This window comes from Acyrthosiphon pisum, chromosome A3, assembly GCF_005508785.2.
Source record: "Acyrthosiphon pisum isolate AL4f chromosome A3, pea_aphid_22Mar2018_4r6ur, whole genome shotgun sequence".
Classification (NCBI taxonomy): Eukaryota; Metazoa; Arthropoda; class Insecta; order Hemiptera; family Aphididae; genus Acyrthosiphon; species Acyrthosiphon pisum.
In genome coordinates, this window is record NC_042496.1 from 8,776,417 (window position 1) to 8,793,286 (window position 16,870).

Consider the following 16,870-nt stretch of genomic DNA (forward strand, 5'->3'; position numbering starts at 1 on the left):
TAATGTTAAGATTTCACAACTAAAAATAAATAAAGGCTACGCGTTTACACAATTGTGTAATTAGACAGTAGGACTTTTCTCTCTTCTATATGCGTTTTGGCGCATGTTCACTACTTTCGTAGAGTGCCTATACGTTATATTATTATCTTAGAATAGCATTATCGGGCCATATCCGTACAAATAGTTTCAATGAAGCACAAAATCGTAGAGAAACAGCGGAGAAATGGATAGAGATGGAGTGAGGGGCCGATGGGAAGTGAAAGAGTGCGAGAGAGCGAGAGACGTGTAGTATACACACGTGCAGCCGGGAAGAGAGAGGGACGGTACACACACACACACACACACACACACACTCACACTCACACACGCAGACTAATTGCTATGCGGGCTTTGATGAAACCAGACCATCCGACTTGTTCCTGTTGAGGTCTAGGTCATGACCAAGTGGCTGGTACCTATCTCGAGTGGCCGTGAAGTAGGAAGGGGACACGGAAACACGTTGTCGCCGTTTCAATATCATCATCGGACCCCTGCAAAGCTAACCACGACGAAGAGATGGATGGATCTTATTGATCCTTTCTTCTTGCCGGCCAAGAGTTCTCGATCACTAATCGTCTTGAAACCGTCGCGTCAACTGCTTGTTCGGCCTAAATCGTTAGAACTTTTTGTAGTTTTCGAAAAGTTTTTTTAATACTTTTTTTTTTTTTGTTAATAGTGTTACAATAGTGCTGTTGTTTTGTTTTCATATTACAACAAGTTGCTGTCGAATTACGTGTTTGTGAGACCAGACTCCTAGTTTCGAGGTAAGATTTCTATTATTTACATAGTCTTACACTATCTTACACCAATGACAACTTGGATTTTAAACCCTTGTATTCACAACGAATCTCTAAAACATGCAATTTTAAAAATATCACGTTTTGAGGAACTTGTCGGTTTATAAAAGACCTCTAAGATCTATATAGGCTTTGATCCTAATAGTGAGTATTGATTTATATCAGGTTTTTGTCAATTATTCGTTTTTTTACCTTAACACCTGTTATACACACACACACAATGTAATAATAGGATCGTCTATGTTGTATCTTAGAAAATAATTGACTTCACTCCATATAAATACGTATACTTTAAGTAGTTTTATAAGAATTTATCTCGACTTACTTATCTATTAAAAATTTTTGAAAATTATTACGTTAAGGCCTAAGGGTGATAGGTTCAAAAACTAGGAATAATATCAAAACTTATGTTCACGCCGTTAAATTTTAGCAAATATTAGTTTTTTTTTGTAAGTCCCATCCTACATATTGACGAATGTTTACACAACATCTCATGAACTACGAACAGCGGTCAGCTAATAGTGAAAAATAATTTTTTTAAATATATCATTCTACTTAAATATTATTAATAGTTTTGACACTACCTATTAATTTTGAATCAAACCGATCCCCAGGCAACTGACAGTATGAATGAACTCCATCTGAACGATCAAAAAAACGATTACAATAAATAAGCTAGTACCTAGTTATTTTTCAGATTTTAAAACCTGTTTATGCGTGGGTAATACCAATCAATTCATTTTTAAACGTCAGCTTAGCAGTTGTTAATTGTTATGGAATATGTTTGTATATTGTATATATTTTGTATGCGTCCAATTTGATAATAGTAATTTGAGTGGAACATCAATGAACATTAAACAAGCGTTATACCATTTCTGAAACTATAAAATATTAAAAAACAATTATTATCTATAAATTACGTCTAGAACAATAATATATTGTATAAGTACTTATGCTATTTTATTAATTTTAGTCTACACTTACTGCCAGTGCTGCATCTAGACATTTTGCGCCTCAGTGCATCAAAAATTTGGCGCCCTCTAAGCCCCAGTTAAAAAAAATGTTTACCCCCTAAGGGGCCTACCCACGGAAAATATGGGAGATAGATCCTCATTAACCTTTTAGATTTTGAGCACAGAAAAGAATATTTGTTTTACAATGTGTGCTCGTTTTAAAAATATTGTTTAGTAACTGCTTGATCCTCTCTCCACAAAGGAGCATTTGAATTTATGTACCTTAAACCTAGCCTTATAATTCATCATATAAGTTGTTTTTTTTTTAACATTTTAACCTGGTACTTCATGAATAAATAAAATAAAATTATATAAAACTATGCAAATTAATATTACCTAATTAAAAATACTTCAAACAGCATAATACTATAATATATTATATAATACTGTTATTAAAATAATTAAAATCATAAAATTTTAATAGTTCACGAGTAAACAAATTTCTGACCACAATATTTTTGCGCCCCTAAAATACTGGCGCCCGGGGCAGTTGTATCCAGCGCTCCCCCTTAAATGCGGCCCTGCTTACTGCCTCTATTGACTATTTTTAAATACAAAATTTAACAAACAGTTAACACTCGAGAACAGCTAAAACGCATATATTATAATAAAAGCAACGCTAAATCTTTAAATCTGTACTCAATTAATGAACTGTAAATGTTTTTCAAAAACCAACATAGGTCGAATACTATATAAAAAACATTTATAACGGTGGTTGAAATGACAACGATTTTGCATATATTTGTTTTTATTTGGACTCGATTCAAAATAATTAATTCTTATTTAGTGGTTTATAGTGTTGTCAGTTGCAGTTAGTTGTAGATATACCTAACAAGTTTATGTCGGTAGTATAGTTGTACAGAAAATATTAATATAGGCACTATTACTATTATTTATCGCTGAACGATTGCAGCGAATCGTCATAGTCTTGGAAACACATATATTTCGTAATTTTCATTGATGAACGCGTGACTCGACAAATATCACAAGATCATGATCTAGGTGTATAAATTAATATCAAACCAATAGTGTTGAACATTAATTGAAATAATACATAGGTACATTTAGTTGACTAACTTTATATACTTGTCGGAAGTTCGAGTTGCGATATGTCTAGATTAATAGGTATAAATACAGTGCTTAATGCTTATAATGTATTATACGATATAAAATAATATAATTACAAGATGATAATATACTTATAGCGATTTGGAGTAGGTATGTAGAACGAGTAATGGACGATGGACGCACCGACACGATTTAAAAGTTAATAACTGTGTAATTTTGTGTTCATATGTTTGATATATTAGGTATACATATAGGTACCATAATATAGGGAATATGTTATATTATATATGTACTGCTGTTCATCGACTCGAACGGCATTAATTAAATATCGAAACTATGATAATAAGTCCAATAATAAATTATCATAAAATATCGTTTCTGGAACCGGCCCATAGCGTGAATAGCAATAACAATCAACAAATTACGATGTACCTACGCGCGACTACAACAATCTAATATAGTATAGGCACACATCTGTAATGATAATAATACAGTGCTTGGAAAGTTCCTTTAAAAAAGGAACTAGTTCACGTTCATATTGTTAAAAGGGACTAAATCATTTCTCGTTTCTGTCTTAAAGAAAGGAACTAGTTCCTTTCCTAGTTTCTAAATAAAGAACATTTTTAGATCCTCGGTAATTTCAAAATCTTTTTGCTATACTTTCTAGTAATAAATTGTTTAATTATGTAATTATTTTGTTTTTAAAATGTTTGATTTATTGATTTCACACAAGTTAAGACCATCAGTCGACTTAACATTTATTAAATAGTGTTAATAATATCGTATATTGTCGTTTATATGTTCAAATATTTATATAGTTCATTATATTGACAAAACAAAAAAATAAGTTGTAAAAATTTTCCTCTAAAAATTATTTAAATTCCCTATAATAAAAAAAACGAAAAAAGGAACGAATAAAATCGTTCATGTTCCTCTAAAAAATGAACGAAATTCCTTGACACTTAAAAATCGAACGAAATCATTCAAACGTGTTCCTCTGAACGCGGTCCTTCCGAACACTGTAATAATATTATATTACTCGAATAATCTGTTCACGGACTAATGTTTTAATAGTTAATACTTTTTGTCGCATTTAAAAGTGAAAATAAAACGTCTGATGTCGCTGCGGTTGGGGAACTTATAGCAGGGCGTTACATTTGTAGGGGGTCCGTATCGCGAGATGCTGCGTGGACGCGACGAGCAAAAATAGAAAGCTGCTAAACTCGGGAGACAATGCACGTGTCGAACAAAACCCAATTGCAACGGCCTAATCCGCGCGGTTATGCATTACGTATGCACGGTCACGTAAATCGGCAAAGAGCATAATATATGATGTATAATTATTATTTATTATACATTGTGAGTATCATTAACATGAGTAGTAAGACTCGGGACGGACGACAATGGGTTCGATGGTCTCGTTTCGTGAACGATTGAGTCGCAGCACCATGCCGATATAATTCAGTATACCCACCGATGGGAATGATCGTATAATAATATAGACAAATATACCTACCGTGGACACCTGCAACGTGTGTACCGCAATCATAGTATACCGAATACCAGCGTGGTACATCTGAGTATACCATGGTCAAAGGCGTTTCATAGACCACGATACCTAGACGTGTACGAGTATATAGGATGACAGATCAGTCGACAGACCTCGATAACCGAACATAATATTATATATGCGTGAACGAATAAAGGTGGGTTTCCACTAGATACGTGTACGTGTACGTGCATAAAAATACTTTACTGTGATTGGTTGGTATACACGGTAAGCTTTTGGTATACCAGGGTGTTAAACGTTCTTACCACAAGCTTGACCATGATACCATGAAGTTGGATCCAGTTCAACTTTTCACGTGTACACGGTTCTATATTGATAACAATTTTGATAACATAAGAATATACGAGGTAACTAATATGTTACCAATCCATAACCAATCAACCGATGGGAAACCGTTCATAGCGAACGTATCCGGTCAATATATGCACGTAAACGTACACGTATGTAGTGGAAACCCACCTTAACAATGAATGCTGCTGCAGCTATCACAATAATGGGCAGTATAGCCAGTAGGTTTGGCCGATTGGACACCAATTCTGCAGATGACGTCTGTATAATATTATAATGTAACATAAATCTAACGTCCATGTTGTCGGTTTGTACCTATAAACGGAATCGCACGTGGTTTAATAATATGATACATTACAATGAGAACCGCACCGAACGATGTCTGTTGGCATCGATACATCTTATAATATGTGCTTCGTATCATGCATTTGGGCGAACAACCGTTTTTTCGTTTGTACACCCATTTTGTTCTTATCATCATCGGACGCGATTTAGGTCGTATACATAATAATATTGTTATAATTTTCGTTGGTTTATTATATACCTATACACGCATCATTGTGGTGTACACTTTTTCGTCACATGGCGATACGATTTTGCTGTTAATCGGTTTTGTGTTTTTGATACACACCGTTTTTGTGGGTCAATCACGTGGAAATGGGGTAATAAATCGATCAGAAATCTGACCCAGAAAACCCCGAGGGGAGCACCTGGCACCCGAATATAATCATCTATGTAGGTATATATATACGATTTACATCCGCCAATTTTTACCATATTATTATCGTCATCATGCGCAAACCGATCGATTGGCGAAGAAAAGAGAATCGGCGGTGGTACGTATATTATAATGGTTTCGTAGAAACAAAACGTGATCGCGGCTATTGAAAATCACGTTCACTGATCGACGCCGGGAGCGGGCGAGCGGGCATCGGCAGTCCGGGCTCGACTGCAGCTGCCGGCGTTTTCTCTCGGGTACTTGACCTAAACGTATAATATATTACCATAAAAATGTTCGACATACATAATGCGTAGTAGCACGGTAACCTAGTCGGGAGAGACTGCTATAAGACTTTTATCCCATTTTATTTATTTATTTATATATTATTTTTTTTTAAGAAGAACACTGACCCACTCACGGGTCGCACACCGCTGTGACCATATAAAACCGGATTTCGGAAGTTGAGCGGCGCATTCATTCTTAATTATTATCGAATTATGAAACACGTTATTCCTATTTAAATATAATTATAATATATATATTATTATGTTCCCTCTCGATGATCTAAATAGTTCTTGTGATCGCAATAATAACCACGGCGGTTTGCAAAGCTAGCAGAAATCGTTCACATATTATAATACATAATAATATTATACGTATAAGTAATATAATGTACGATTGTGTATACCACCGCGAGGTCGACGTTTTTGAAAGGCTATCCGGCTCGGAGACGTTTGAGAAAGTTCATTTCGTATTTTTCTTTTCGATCCGTAGGCTCTATAACTTATATGGTCATTAAATAATATACCAATATTTTTTCTCCTTTTCTTACTACGATGCAGTTCGTATGTATATATAATATGCGCACTCGCGAGTGTGTATATTTGTGTGTGAGTGTGTGTGAGCCGTATATCGGTGACCGGCATTGTTAACGATCACGTACTGGTAAAAACAGACGATTTACACACATATATGTCCGAGTGTGTCACTAGTGTTTCTCTCCAGGTTTCCCGGTGAACAGGATGTGCCGCCGCGGAACGCGGAGACGAGCGCGAAAACCGGAATCATCTGTCTGACGGTTTTTTTTTTTCTTACCTATCTATGTACGGAAGACGCGAACAGCAGCACTACCGCACAAAAGTAGGCAGCACGGTCCGGGACTGGAAGGAAATCGTTATTTTATTTATTATTATTATTATTATTATTATTTTTTAAATTCAAAGCGGTCAACCGACCTGTACCGGGCACCGCCAGACTGTGGTCCATATCACACGCACGCACGTTTCGTCCATTCTGCCGCGGTGGCCTTTTCGAGAGACAATTTTTTTTTTTTTTGAATCGATTTCACATATTAACTTTCCACTTCGGCCGTGTCACACCCCCGTCAGGCACCGCGATAATTATTCGTAGGGATTTTGTTGGGATTATTATATAATATCTACTTTGATTCGATTATTGTTTAAAATATATTTATTTGGATGTACAATTTTATATTATAATAGTATATTATTATATCTATCTATTTATGTTTTCAGATCGTTCAATAAGACCACACGGACGAAAAATGATCCTTAGACTGTCACTGATGTTTTGCTTTTTGGCGTACAGCGTGAGTACCCCTAAACAAAAATATTACTTATTATGTATACGTATAAGTACGACGTATAATACTATGTAATTCGTTTTTTAAGTCAAACGTTTAAAAAAACAATAATAACAGTTTACCGTGATAGCTGCGGCTGATGTATGTAGGTACGTCGTCGTCCAAGTGGCGACACAAAAAAAATATACGCGTATCATTTACGACGCAGTCATTAATACCATTGGTCTATTTAATTGATACGGGACACGCGGTGTATAAATAATAATATATAGATACAACGTTATGGACAATTATACCGTATTACGGTCGTATATATACGTACTCGCTCTGCGGAATATAGATCTTATATTATACTTAGATATATATTATATTATATTTGCTTTACTGTAGTGCTGTCTACTCGTTATGGTTAGGTAACCTTTGTGGTACCGTTAAGCAGCATATAATATCGCGTATCGTTTACGCGCGCAAACAACAAACGCATTTTCTCGTGCACACGTCATAATAATAATATAGTTATTATTATTAAATGCATGTGTACGCGGGTAAAATGTATGCAAATACGATATTATTGTTCGACACATCGAGAGTCCTAAAAAGGCGATTTCGTTGATTTTCCGTTTGCCAGACACGGTGTGTAGAGCATGTAGGTACTATATATAATAATAATACCTATGTACAACAATATAATATATTGTATGTACGCGTGGTTATGAATCCTTTACGACTTTCGCGTTTTTCGAAAGTAGATCGCCGCGATCTATACATTATATATTTTATACCGTCGCGGCTAATAAGTACCTATATGGCTATAATACACAATAACATGTATCGCGGGCAAATTTCCTCAGTCCGTCTCGGAAACGACCCTCGAATAATGTTCCTGCAGACACGTCCAAGTATTTATAGGTAATCATTAATTATTAACATTAACCAGGCGCAACATGATAAAACCGAAACTAATAGTTACACCCAAAAAATATTATTTTTCCGGTTTGACTAGGATATTGGCTCTAAAGCTGTTATATTAATTTGTTAATTTATAATTTGAATCGATGGGACTAATTTTTAGCGATGCTTAAATATAATAGGTTTCGTTGAGCATACGTCATATTTGCTCTAATTGTTTGATACTTCTTTAATCAATCGTTATATAGTCACGAAGATTTTATGTAAATCTCATCAATGCATGCGAAATTAAAATATAATATAATGCAATAATTATATTATAAAAATGTAATTATAATATTATAATATAATAATTTTAAAACCTATGCAACACTCTATATTAAATGTATTTATTTATCTATGCATATTGCAGTGTAGGCCACTATATTTCTGTTACTTTTGGTTTAAAAACTGTGGTGCCCCCAAATTATGAAAACAAATGGTACTTATATATTACCTATACATTAATTGTGGACGTGACATAGAGCTGTTACAAATTTATATCGGATCTTATGATATAATTTTTAACGGCTTTCGTCCGGTTACGACAAAATAAAAAGATAACTGATAAAACAATGTAAACGCTGCGTGATCTATGTGAAAGTGGTATCATCTTGGGATATAATATATTATATACTATTATCATTGATTATAAATACTAGTATTTATTATCAATGCTATTATATTATATAGGTACTATCACGACAAAATATATGTCTAAATATATGTCATAAATATAATCTATTTTGTCATGGGTACTATAATAATAAATTCTAGGAGATTTTCGAAATTGTTTTTCTTTCTTTTCGTCGTTCTCACTGTTTCGTTTTTTGTTTGTTTTCTTGTTTCGCCATATTTGCGAACTGCGTACAGATGACGGAAGAAGTGGACGTTGTCGAAGCCGTTTCCGGGACGTCGCAATCAATCGACGATCTGCTCCAACAGTCAGACCAACAGCAACTGCAGCTGCAGCACGGGCCACTGCAGTCGCCGGCGCAGAAGCGCGATGACGCGATGGAGACACACAACCCCGACCAGCTGGCCATGGAGACCGGTGACGACGTGGACGACCAGGACGCGTCCGGTTCCATAGCCAAACACAACTACCTGAAACCGCAGTCGGCACCGATCCGCGGCCACCCACCACTGAATCGCGGCCCACCACCCCCTCAACAGCAGGCTCAACCACCACCATCTCAGCAGCAGTCCGCCAAGTATCACCATCACAACGTGGGTTACCACGGACCACCGCCGCCTCCACCATCCTTACAGCAACAGCAACAGCAACAGCAATTAGTTGCCCAACAGTCCGAGGCCATGGACAAGGTGTACTCAGCCGGACCGGTAGGTAACGCGCTCGGCGATCCGTGGCCGAGCAGCGCGTCTGCTGATATGCCCAAGATCGTGTCATTGGACGTCAAGTGCGAGAAAAACTCCATGAAGGTGTTTTTGAGCTTCGACAAACCGTTCTACGGGATAGTGTTCAGCAAAGGCCACTACAGCAACGGCAACTGCGTACACTTGCCGGCCGGCCTAGGACGGACGTCCGTAAACTTCGAGATTGGCGTGCACGCGTGTGGCACTTCCGGCAACACCGAGAACGGCCTATATGGGTATGGGGCTGACTCTGGATCTGGCACTTACTTCGAAAACATCGTCGTCATCCAGTACGACCCACAGGTGCAGGAGGTCTGGGATCAAGCCAGGAAGCTCCGGTGCACGTGGCACGATCAGTACGAGAAGTCCGTCACCTTCAGGCCGTTCCCGGTCGACATGCTGGACGTGGTCAGAGCTGACTTCGCCGGTGACAACGTCGGATGTTGGATGCAGATACAAGTAATTTATTACGTCATCGATAATTAATAGTATATAAGACGTCGATGCGACCATTTTAGTCGCAACCACGGTCGTGGTTTAGTGTAATATAATTATGATAGCCGCAAGTGTAATCTGCAGTGGCAACCCCGAATTGTCAAGCCTTAGTCGACACCGAATGGTATATAAGTATGCCCCCCTCCCCATTGACCATATCCCATCGACGATTTTTCTATCGTGAACATGTAAGAACATGTAAGCAGAATATTATTTATTTTTTTTTTTATTCAAGAATAAATACTGATTAATAGTCATTAGATAAACATTGTAAAATAGTAGGTATATTTAAAAAAAATTATTAAAATTTTTTTTTATATTTCTTAAGATATTGTCTTATTGAGTAGTACACGATAAAAAATCACCTGTATAATTCATGACTATTAATCATAATTTTTGAATACCTCTAATGAACATAATGTTATCTTATATATGTATAAATGAATATCTGTCTGTCCTTTATGCATTCCTAAACGGCTGGACCGATTGCGATAAAATTTGGTACAGAGATAGATTAAACCTCTAGGAAAAATATAGGCAAATTTAAAAAGGCTAAATTAGAGGTCCGACCCGGGGAGGTGATCAAACAGGGATTTTGAGATTTAGAATGGAAATTTTTGTTTTCTGGTTTAATGATTGGCGGTTGCTATTGGTTTTAATAATAATTATTATTATTAAAGCGATAAGCTTGTTTGCGCAGTGGCACTTCTACTTTAGTACAGAATGTCTCAAGTTCGAACCACGGTTTCGTTGGACCAATTTTTGAATTGTTTTTATACATTGCTTTTTATTTTTCTTCTTTAACTATACATACTGAATACTGATGTTTGTTTTTTTTTTATTCATCGGATTTTCGTATGGTTAGGTTAGATCTTGTTAGGATTTTATATTAATTTATTGTATTAATCTGCCGTCGGTTGAATTAAGTAAAAACGACAAGCTAGGTATAACTTTGATACTTTAGAGTTAAATTATAGTATTATACACTTACGTACAAACCACACGGGGTACGCGATCGACCGCAGGTAGATAGCCTACCTGATAATAAACTGCTCGCCGCGTGCGAATGTCACGAACAACCCCGGTCGGGTTGACTATACCTACATTAAAGTGAACAATCGCTTTTTTTTCCTGGGGTATCGCCGGGCAATTCAGCTAGTTATATTATGAAATATATGGTCATATTTAGGTCCTCGTGTAGTACCTCCACTCACTCGCCCGTTTCGGCCGTAGATAAATCGCTAAAAACAAAATGATCGCCTCTCCCTCTCGCGGGACGCCACTGCAGACATTTTATCTTGCAAATTATTTATAATAATATACGAGTTTATACATGAGCTACATACACAAATAACCGTAATAGCACTATTCGAAATGGGGTTTTTTTTTTTTAAATGTCGCCAAAACGAAATTTGCGATTATGCGTTGTTACTGCTGGTTATATAACTGTAGGTTCAACTCAATAAATACTAATTAATTTTGCACACGCAAGTCGATTATACGAAAATAGTATATGAATAATAGCAAACGACCGGCGTATGATTATTGATTAGTATAATACGACGATATGTAGGTACGAATATAATTCGATCGCCGACGTGCCATTTGTGTTTAAATCGGGTGATAATTTTTATCTCCTTCACTCGATTTTCGAACGTCTAATACCCGTTTTATTATGCAAATTTTAAACGTAGGTACCTACAATCTACATATCAATTATAATATACTGCTGCATAAATATAAATTTTCAATTTTGCGCAATATAATTATACACCGTGTAGTCAATATTATATGCCGTTTACAGTTATAATTTAACCATCGATATCGTGAGTACGTATTCGAAAACGCATGATAATAATAATATATACCACATGAGTTTCGCATTTACACCAGATACGTTATAATATATTATTATATACGGGTCGTTTCAACCGAGATTTTGACTACCTACTATCTTTTTCAATGATCTATTTTTCGTTATTAAACTATACTGTTTTACTTCGTACAAGCTGAAATGCCATAGAAAATGGATGAAATAGCATTGCAGGTAACGTTAAATAATAGGTCAAATTGCTGTTCTTTTAATATTTCAATTTTAAACCAACATATTATACGGTTAGCCGGTTACAATAAATACGAGTGTAGCTGTTAAGTGTTGTTTTGACGACGTCAAGTACAGTGTGTAAGTGTACTGTAAGTTGTAACATTGCAAATTAACGTTCAGAAGTTCGGGTAAAGCATTGTTAGTTTTACACCTATCAAAGTTATCAGCTATTATATCAAACCTTAGGTATGCGGTAACAATATTGTTAGAAATGTTTTTATAACGAAATTATAATTTTAAGTCATTTATGAGTGTTTTCAAATTTTAATATTTTACACACCCTCAAAACTCATTTCAAAATAAAAACTTCCTAAAACATTGCATCCTACAGGCAATTTTGTTACCTTTTTAGTTTTAATAATACATAAATTCACTGTAGTATCAAAACAAGATTAAAAATTAAGCTAAACGTGAAGTTTGTAGTTTTTTGGTGTTACGCATTTATAAGACTTAGGTGACGACAAGTCCGGGCTAGACATCCATTTAAAATACTTTTTAAGTTAACACCTAGGTCAAAGCTCATTCATACATTTTATCCTAAAAACACTTGACACCCAGACATTTTGGACCCGTACTCTGTTCGTTATGCGGATTTTAATAACGAGTTATTATTATTAATACATATAATGACATTCAATTCGTTTTTCTCTATTTATTTTTCTCTTTCTGTTCCAACAAGGTCGGCAAAGGACCGTGGGCTTCCGAAGTCTCTGGGCTGGTGAAGATCGGACAGACCATGACCATGGTGCTGGCCATCAAGGACGACGACTCCAAATTCGACATGCTAGTTCGCAATTGCATGGCTCACGATGGAAAACGGGCACCCATCCAGCTGGTGGACCAGAAGGGTTGCGTGACCCGTGGCAAACTCATGTCCCGGTTTACCAAGATCAAGAACTTCGGCGCAAGTGCGTCCGTGCTATCATATGCGCACTTCCAGGCATTCAAGTTCCCGGACTCGATGGAAGTTCACTTCCAGTGTACCATACAGATATGCCGGTACCAGTGCCCGGACCAGTGTTCGGACTCCAACGCTATACTCAGCGCACAGCATGGTAACCTGCTATCCGCCCACCATCCGGCGGTGCAGGGTCCCGCTGAGTACGGTCCACCGCCCGCGCCCCTGGACGTATATGCACGCATCGGTTCGGCCCATCCCAGAGATGAGAGGCGCGTCCGCCCAAGACTTCACCGTCGGTCGGCCGCCACCAGCACTACCTCCAGCACCAGCACTGCTACCGCCGCTGAACAGGAAGACGTGGGCGTCAACCGTGTCATTAAGGTGGTGTCCACAGGTGACCTAACGTTCGCCCTCGATGACTCGACAAACGGTTCGGCCACCAACACCATGGTTTTCCCCATCAGAACCGTTGAATCAGGTTCGTCAATGATCTGCATGACCACGGTCGGTTTCTCCGCTACGTTGGTTGTCCTGCTCGGAATCCTGCTGGTTTCATGTCTTGTGTCCGCGTACCTGTGTCTGCGCATCAGGTCCATGCCACAGCGCCGAAAAAACGCGCAGGTGGCGTGCACCAATCCCAAACTTCAACCGCAGACGGCGCACAAGTCAGCTGTTATGCATCAGGCGTATACGTCGTGATCGTCGACGACGTTTCCGGCTCATTCCCGCAGTCAAGTGGGTGGCCGGCGGGTGAGAGTCGAAACGCAAATAAAAAAACCAAAATCACAAAAAAAAGCCACGACCGTCGCACAAACGAAACGCCATAATTATAATTATATAGGTAATACTTAGTAGACGTAGATATATAGTAAGCCAAAGCTACCCCCAAATAACATTAGGTAGGTATATATAAACTTTTCGTAGGGCAAAACGGACGGCAACAACTTGTTAATAACGGTTAAACATCCCCCAGAAAAAAACAACTTTTGTGAACTGCTCCGCGCCTCAATCGCTTTATGACGATCGTCGTCTCTCGTTTCGATTTTTCCGACTTCCTGTCTGACGCTATTCATCGTCGTTATTGTGGTCGTATCACATCGTAGGATTCAATATACTTATCGTAATATCGTATAATATAGTAAATAATAATCGGTAGGTACGCACATTAGTTTTTTTTCGTTATCCTTTCCTTTCCATTCTTCGTCCAATATCGTAACTCACACCCGGGGGAACGTATCGACTTACGAGTCACCACGTCGTGTCGTCGTTCGTTTTCACTGTCTCGTTCCATTATCATAGAATTATTACGACTAATCATTCGCGCCGACCCGTCGACGCTATAACACTATGCTTACGTTATAATTTATAGTATTCAGTAATTCGAGAGCGTCGTCGTTACACGCAGAAAAATAAAACACCAACCTCAAAAAATATCCATCCCGTTCGCACGCTTTTTTTTCTAGGATGCCCCTGGTGATTCATTGAAAGAAAGACAAAAAACCGTCATCGTCAGGATTCAACGAGAGGTATTATTTTTTGGATTTGAAACTTTATAGGTACCTACTTGGTTATCTATAAGTTTCATCCGATTCCGACTGTTTAGATGATTTTTTTTATTTGTTTAACCCCCCTCCCCCCATACACTTTTATCATTATACAATAACTGCAAATTTATAATGACGTATAGGTATATAATTGGTATACCTACCGCCCGCAAAATCTTATTTTATTTTTTATTACTATATTAATTGTATAGGTTTATAAGTCTGTTTCGTCTGGATGTAGCCAAAACGCGCATCGCTTTAGACTAATTAAACAAGTAAACACATTCGAAATAAAATAATACATACGTAGACAGCCAATATAATATTATATTGTAATTTGTAAACCGTTTTTCACGCTTTTACATATATTTAAAAATATTATAGATATAGTGAGAGAGTTTGAGAGAGGAAATAATGACACTCACTACCGCGACTGGTGTCTGCGTCCTCCCCCTCCCCGCACTGTTCAGTTTATGTTTACTATGTTGTACCCACGATGTAATATCTATTTTAAAGTAACAAAATATTATGTCTTAAAAAATATATAACGCGCACCTGCATCGAATAACATTACAATTTATAGACTTAAGAAAACGAGCCATATATATTATGTTATTTATTTTCGATATATATCGTCTATACATAATATGCACGAATATATTATATACACGAAATAATATTATACATTATTGTAGTAGTAATTATACTATAATTATAGTAAGTTATTACTTAAATATTATTATTACTATTATTACGTTGTACTTTTATTGATATAGTTGAATAATTAGTCGTTATTATTATTGTATACATACTAATGCCTAATTAGTTTCTAACGAGGCATTTCCAACAACTTTTGTGCGTTTGCTTTTTACGACTTATATAAATCACACAAAAAAATATTCCAAATAACCAAATATATTGCAATTCAAATATTGATATTTATCATTCTCCCTGCGATAATCTTGATCTAGGATATAATATTATTACTTTTTGCTATTATAGGTACCGATAGAAGAGAAACAAAATTAGCACATGCACATTAGTTGTTGACTATGGTATATGCGTGTACATTGTACCTATATATATATATATAAGTATCTATATATATTGGTATAAGTTATATATTATATATATTATGTATGTATACTTAATTATTTATTTATTTATTTATTTATTTATTTATTTATTACTAGTTAATTTATTTATTAATTTATTTTAAACTGCGTTTTTATTATAAAATGTGATTTCATTATATATTATTTATTATCATGTCAAACGAATTATTTTTGTTTTTGTTTAATATATATATTACACAATGTGTAAATTATTTTACAATAATAAGTGCAAGTTATTTTATATTCAGTAGTAGTCAGAAGTCCTGAACGAAGAAACCGTCCTTTTTGACTTCATTTCGTGGCATTGAGTGATTTATTTTAGACTTTAGTCACTTAGAAGGTCACAACACCATTTTTGTTTTAAATATCTACTGGGTCATTTGGAAATATTGTGGCGGTTGGATATGTTCGAGTGGAAGTGTTCGTAGAAGGTTCTGGTAATCTGGAGACGTCTTGGGCTGTGTTGGAATAAAGAAATCATTATGGAATGTGTGTATAATATAAGTATCATTAGAAACACAGGCGGGTGCTTTAGTTACCCATTACTTATTTGAATGAGGTGAATTTGGACTGAAATTTTTGGATTCTGTTTAAGCTTAAGAGGTTGACTGATCCCCAGAGTTAGATTCTATATGAAACGAATATTTTAATCATTACCATGTGTCATTCCGACATGTATTTATAATTTATATGGTAATAACTAATAAGTAATAACACAATTTGCGTCGCGAGCACGTGGTCGATTTCGTTTAACAACTATACACTTTACAGGGGAAATCGTGTATAGAAAAACTAAACAGAATAAAAATATTTGATATTAAAGTCATAATAATATAATAATAAAAAAAAAAAATCCTAAAAAAACGATTTAATTATTATTATTATTGTTGCGCGGCTGGACGTCGTTAATTGGCTCCGTGTGCAGTGTGCGTATAATATAATAACGTGGACGGTAATCGTGTGCGTTGCCGCCGCCGGCCGGACACACTGAGTGCGTAAAGCTTGTGTGTGTGTGTGTATGTGTGCGTAGTAAATCACAGGCGGCGGCGGTCTATCTCTAAAAATGCGGACGTCGATTCGAATATACTTACAAACACACACACACGCACACGCACATGGCAAGTACGGACGTATGACGGATATCGTTGTACGGTCTCGCGCGCGTAAAATACCAACGGGTCGATCGGCCACCGGCGAAAACCAGTCTCCCGCGGGAAGTAGGTGAATGGCACACTTTCGATCCGATCGCTCGCGCATATTATATAGGTATGGGTATTATAGGTACCC

At 36.6% G+C, this 16,870-nt stretch overlaps 1 protein-coding gene across 2 annotated transcripts; it reads left to right on the forward strand.

The window, feature by feature from the left end:
• The first annotated feature begins 509 nt into the window (after positions 1-509).
• On the forward strand, positions 510-14,846 carry LOC100167687. 2 transcript variants are annotated; one of them, XM_029491101.1, is made up of 5 exons: positions 510-654; positions 716-803; positions 7,032-7,105; positions 8,921-9,883; positions 12,703-14,846. In XM_029491101.1, the coding sequence occupies exons 3-5, from the start codon at positions 7,061-7,063 to the stop codon at positions 13,621-13,623; spliced, it is 1,929 nt and encodes a 642-aa protein (XP_029346961.1). In that variant the 5' UTR covers positions 510-654; positions 716-803; positions 7,032-7,060; the 3' UTR covers positions 13,624-14,846. The 2 variants fall into 2 exon arrangements, with proteins under 2 accessions (XP_029346961.1, XP_001952853.2); XM_001952818.5 differs by having other exon boundaries at positions 520-803.
• Positions 14,847-16,870: the final 2,024 nt, after the last annotated feature.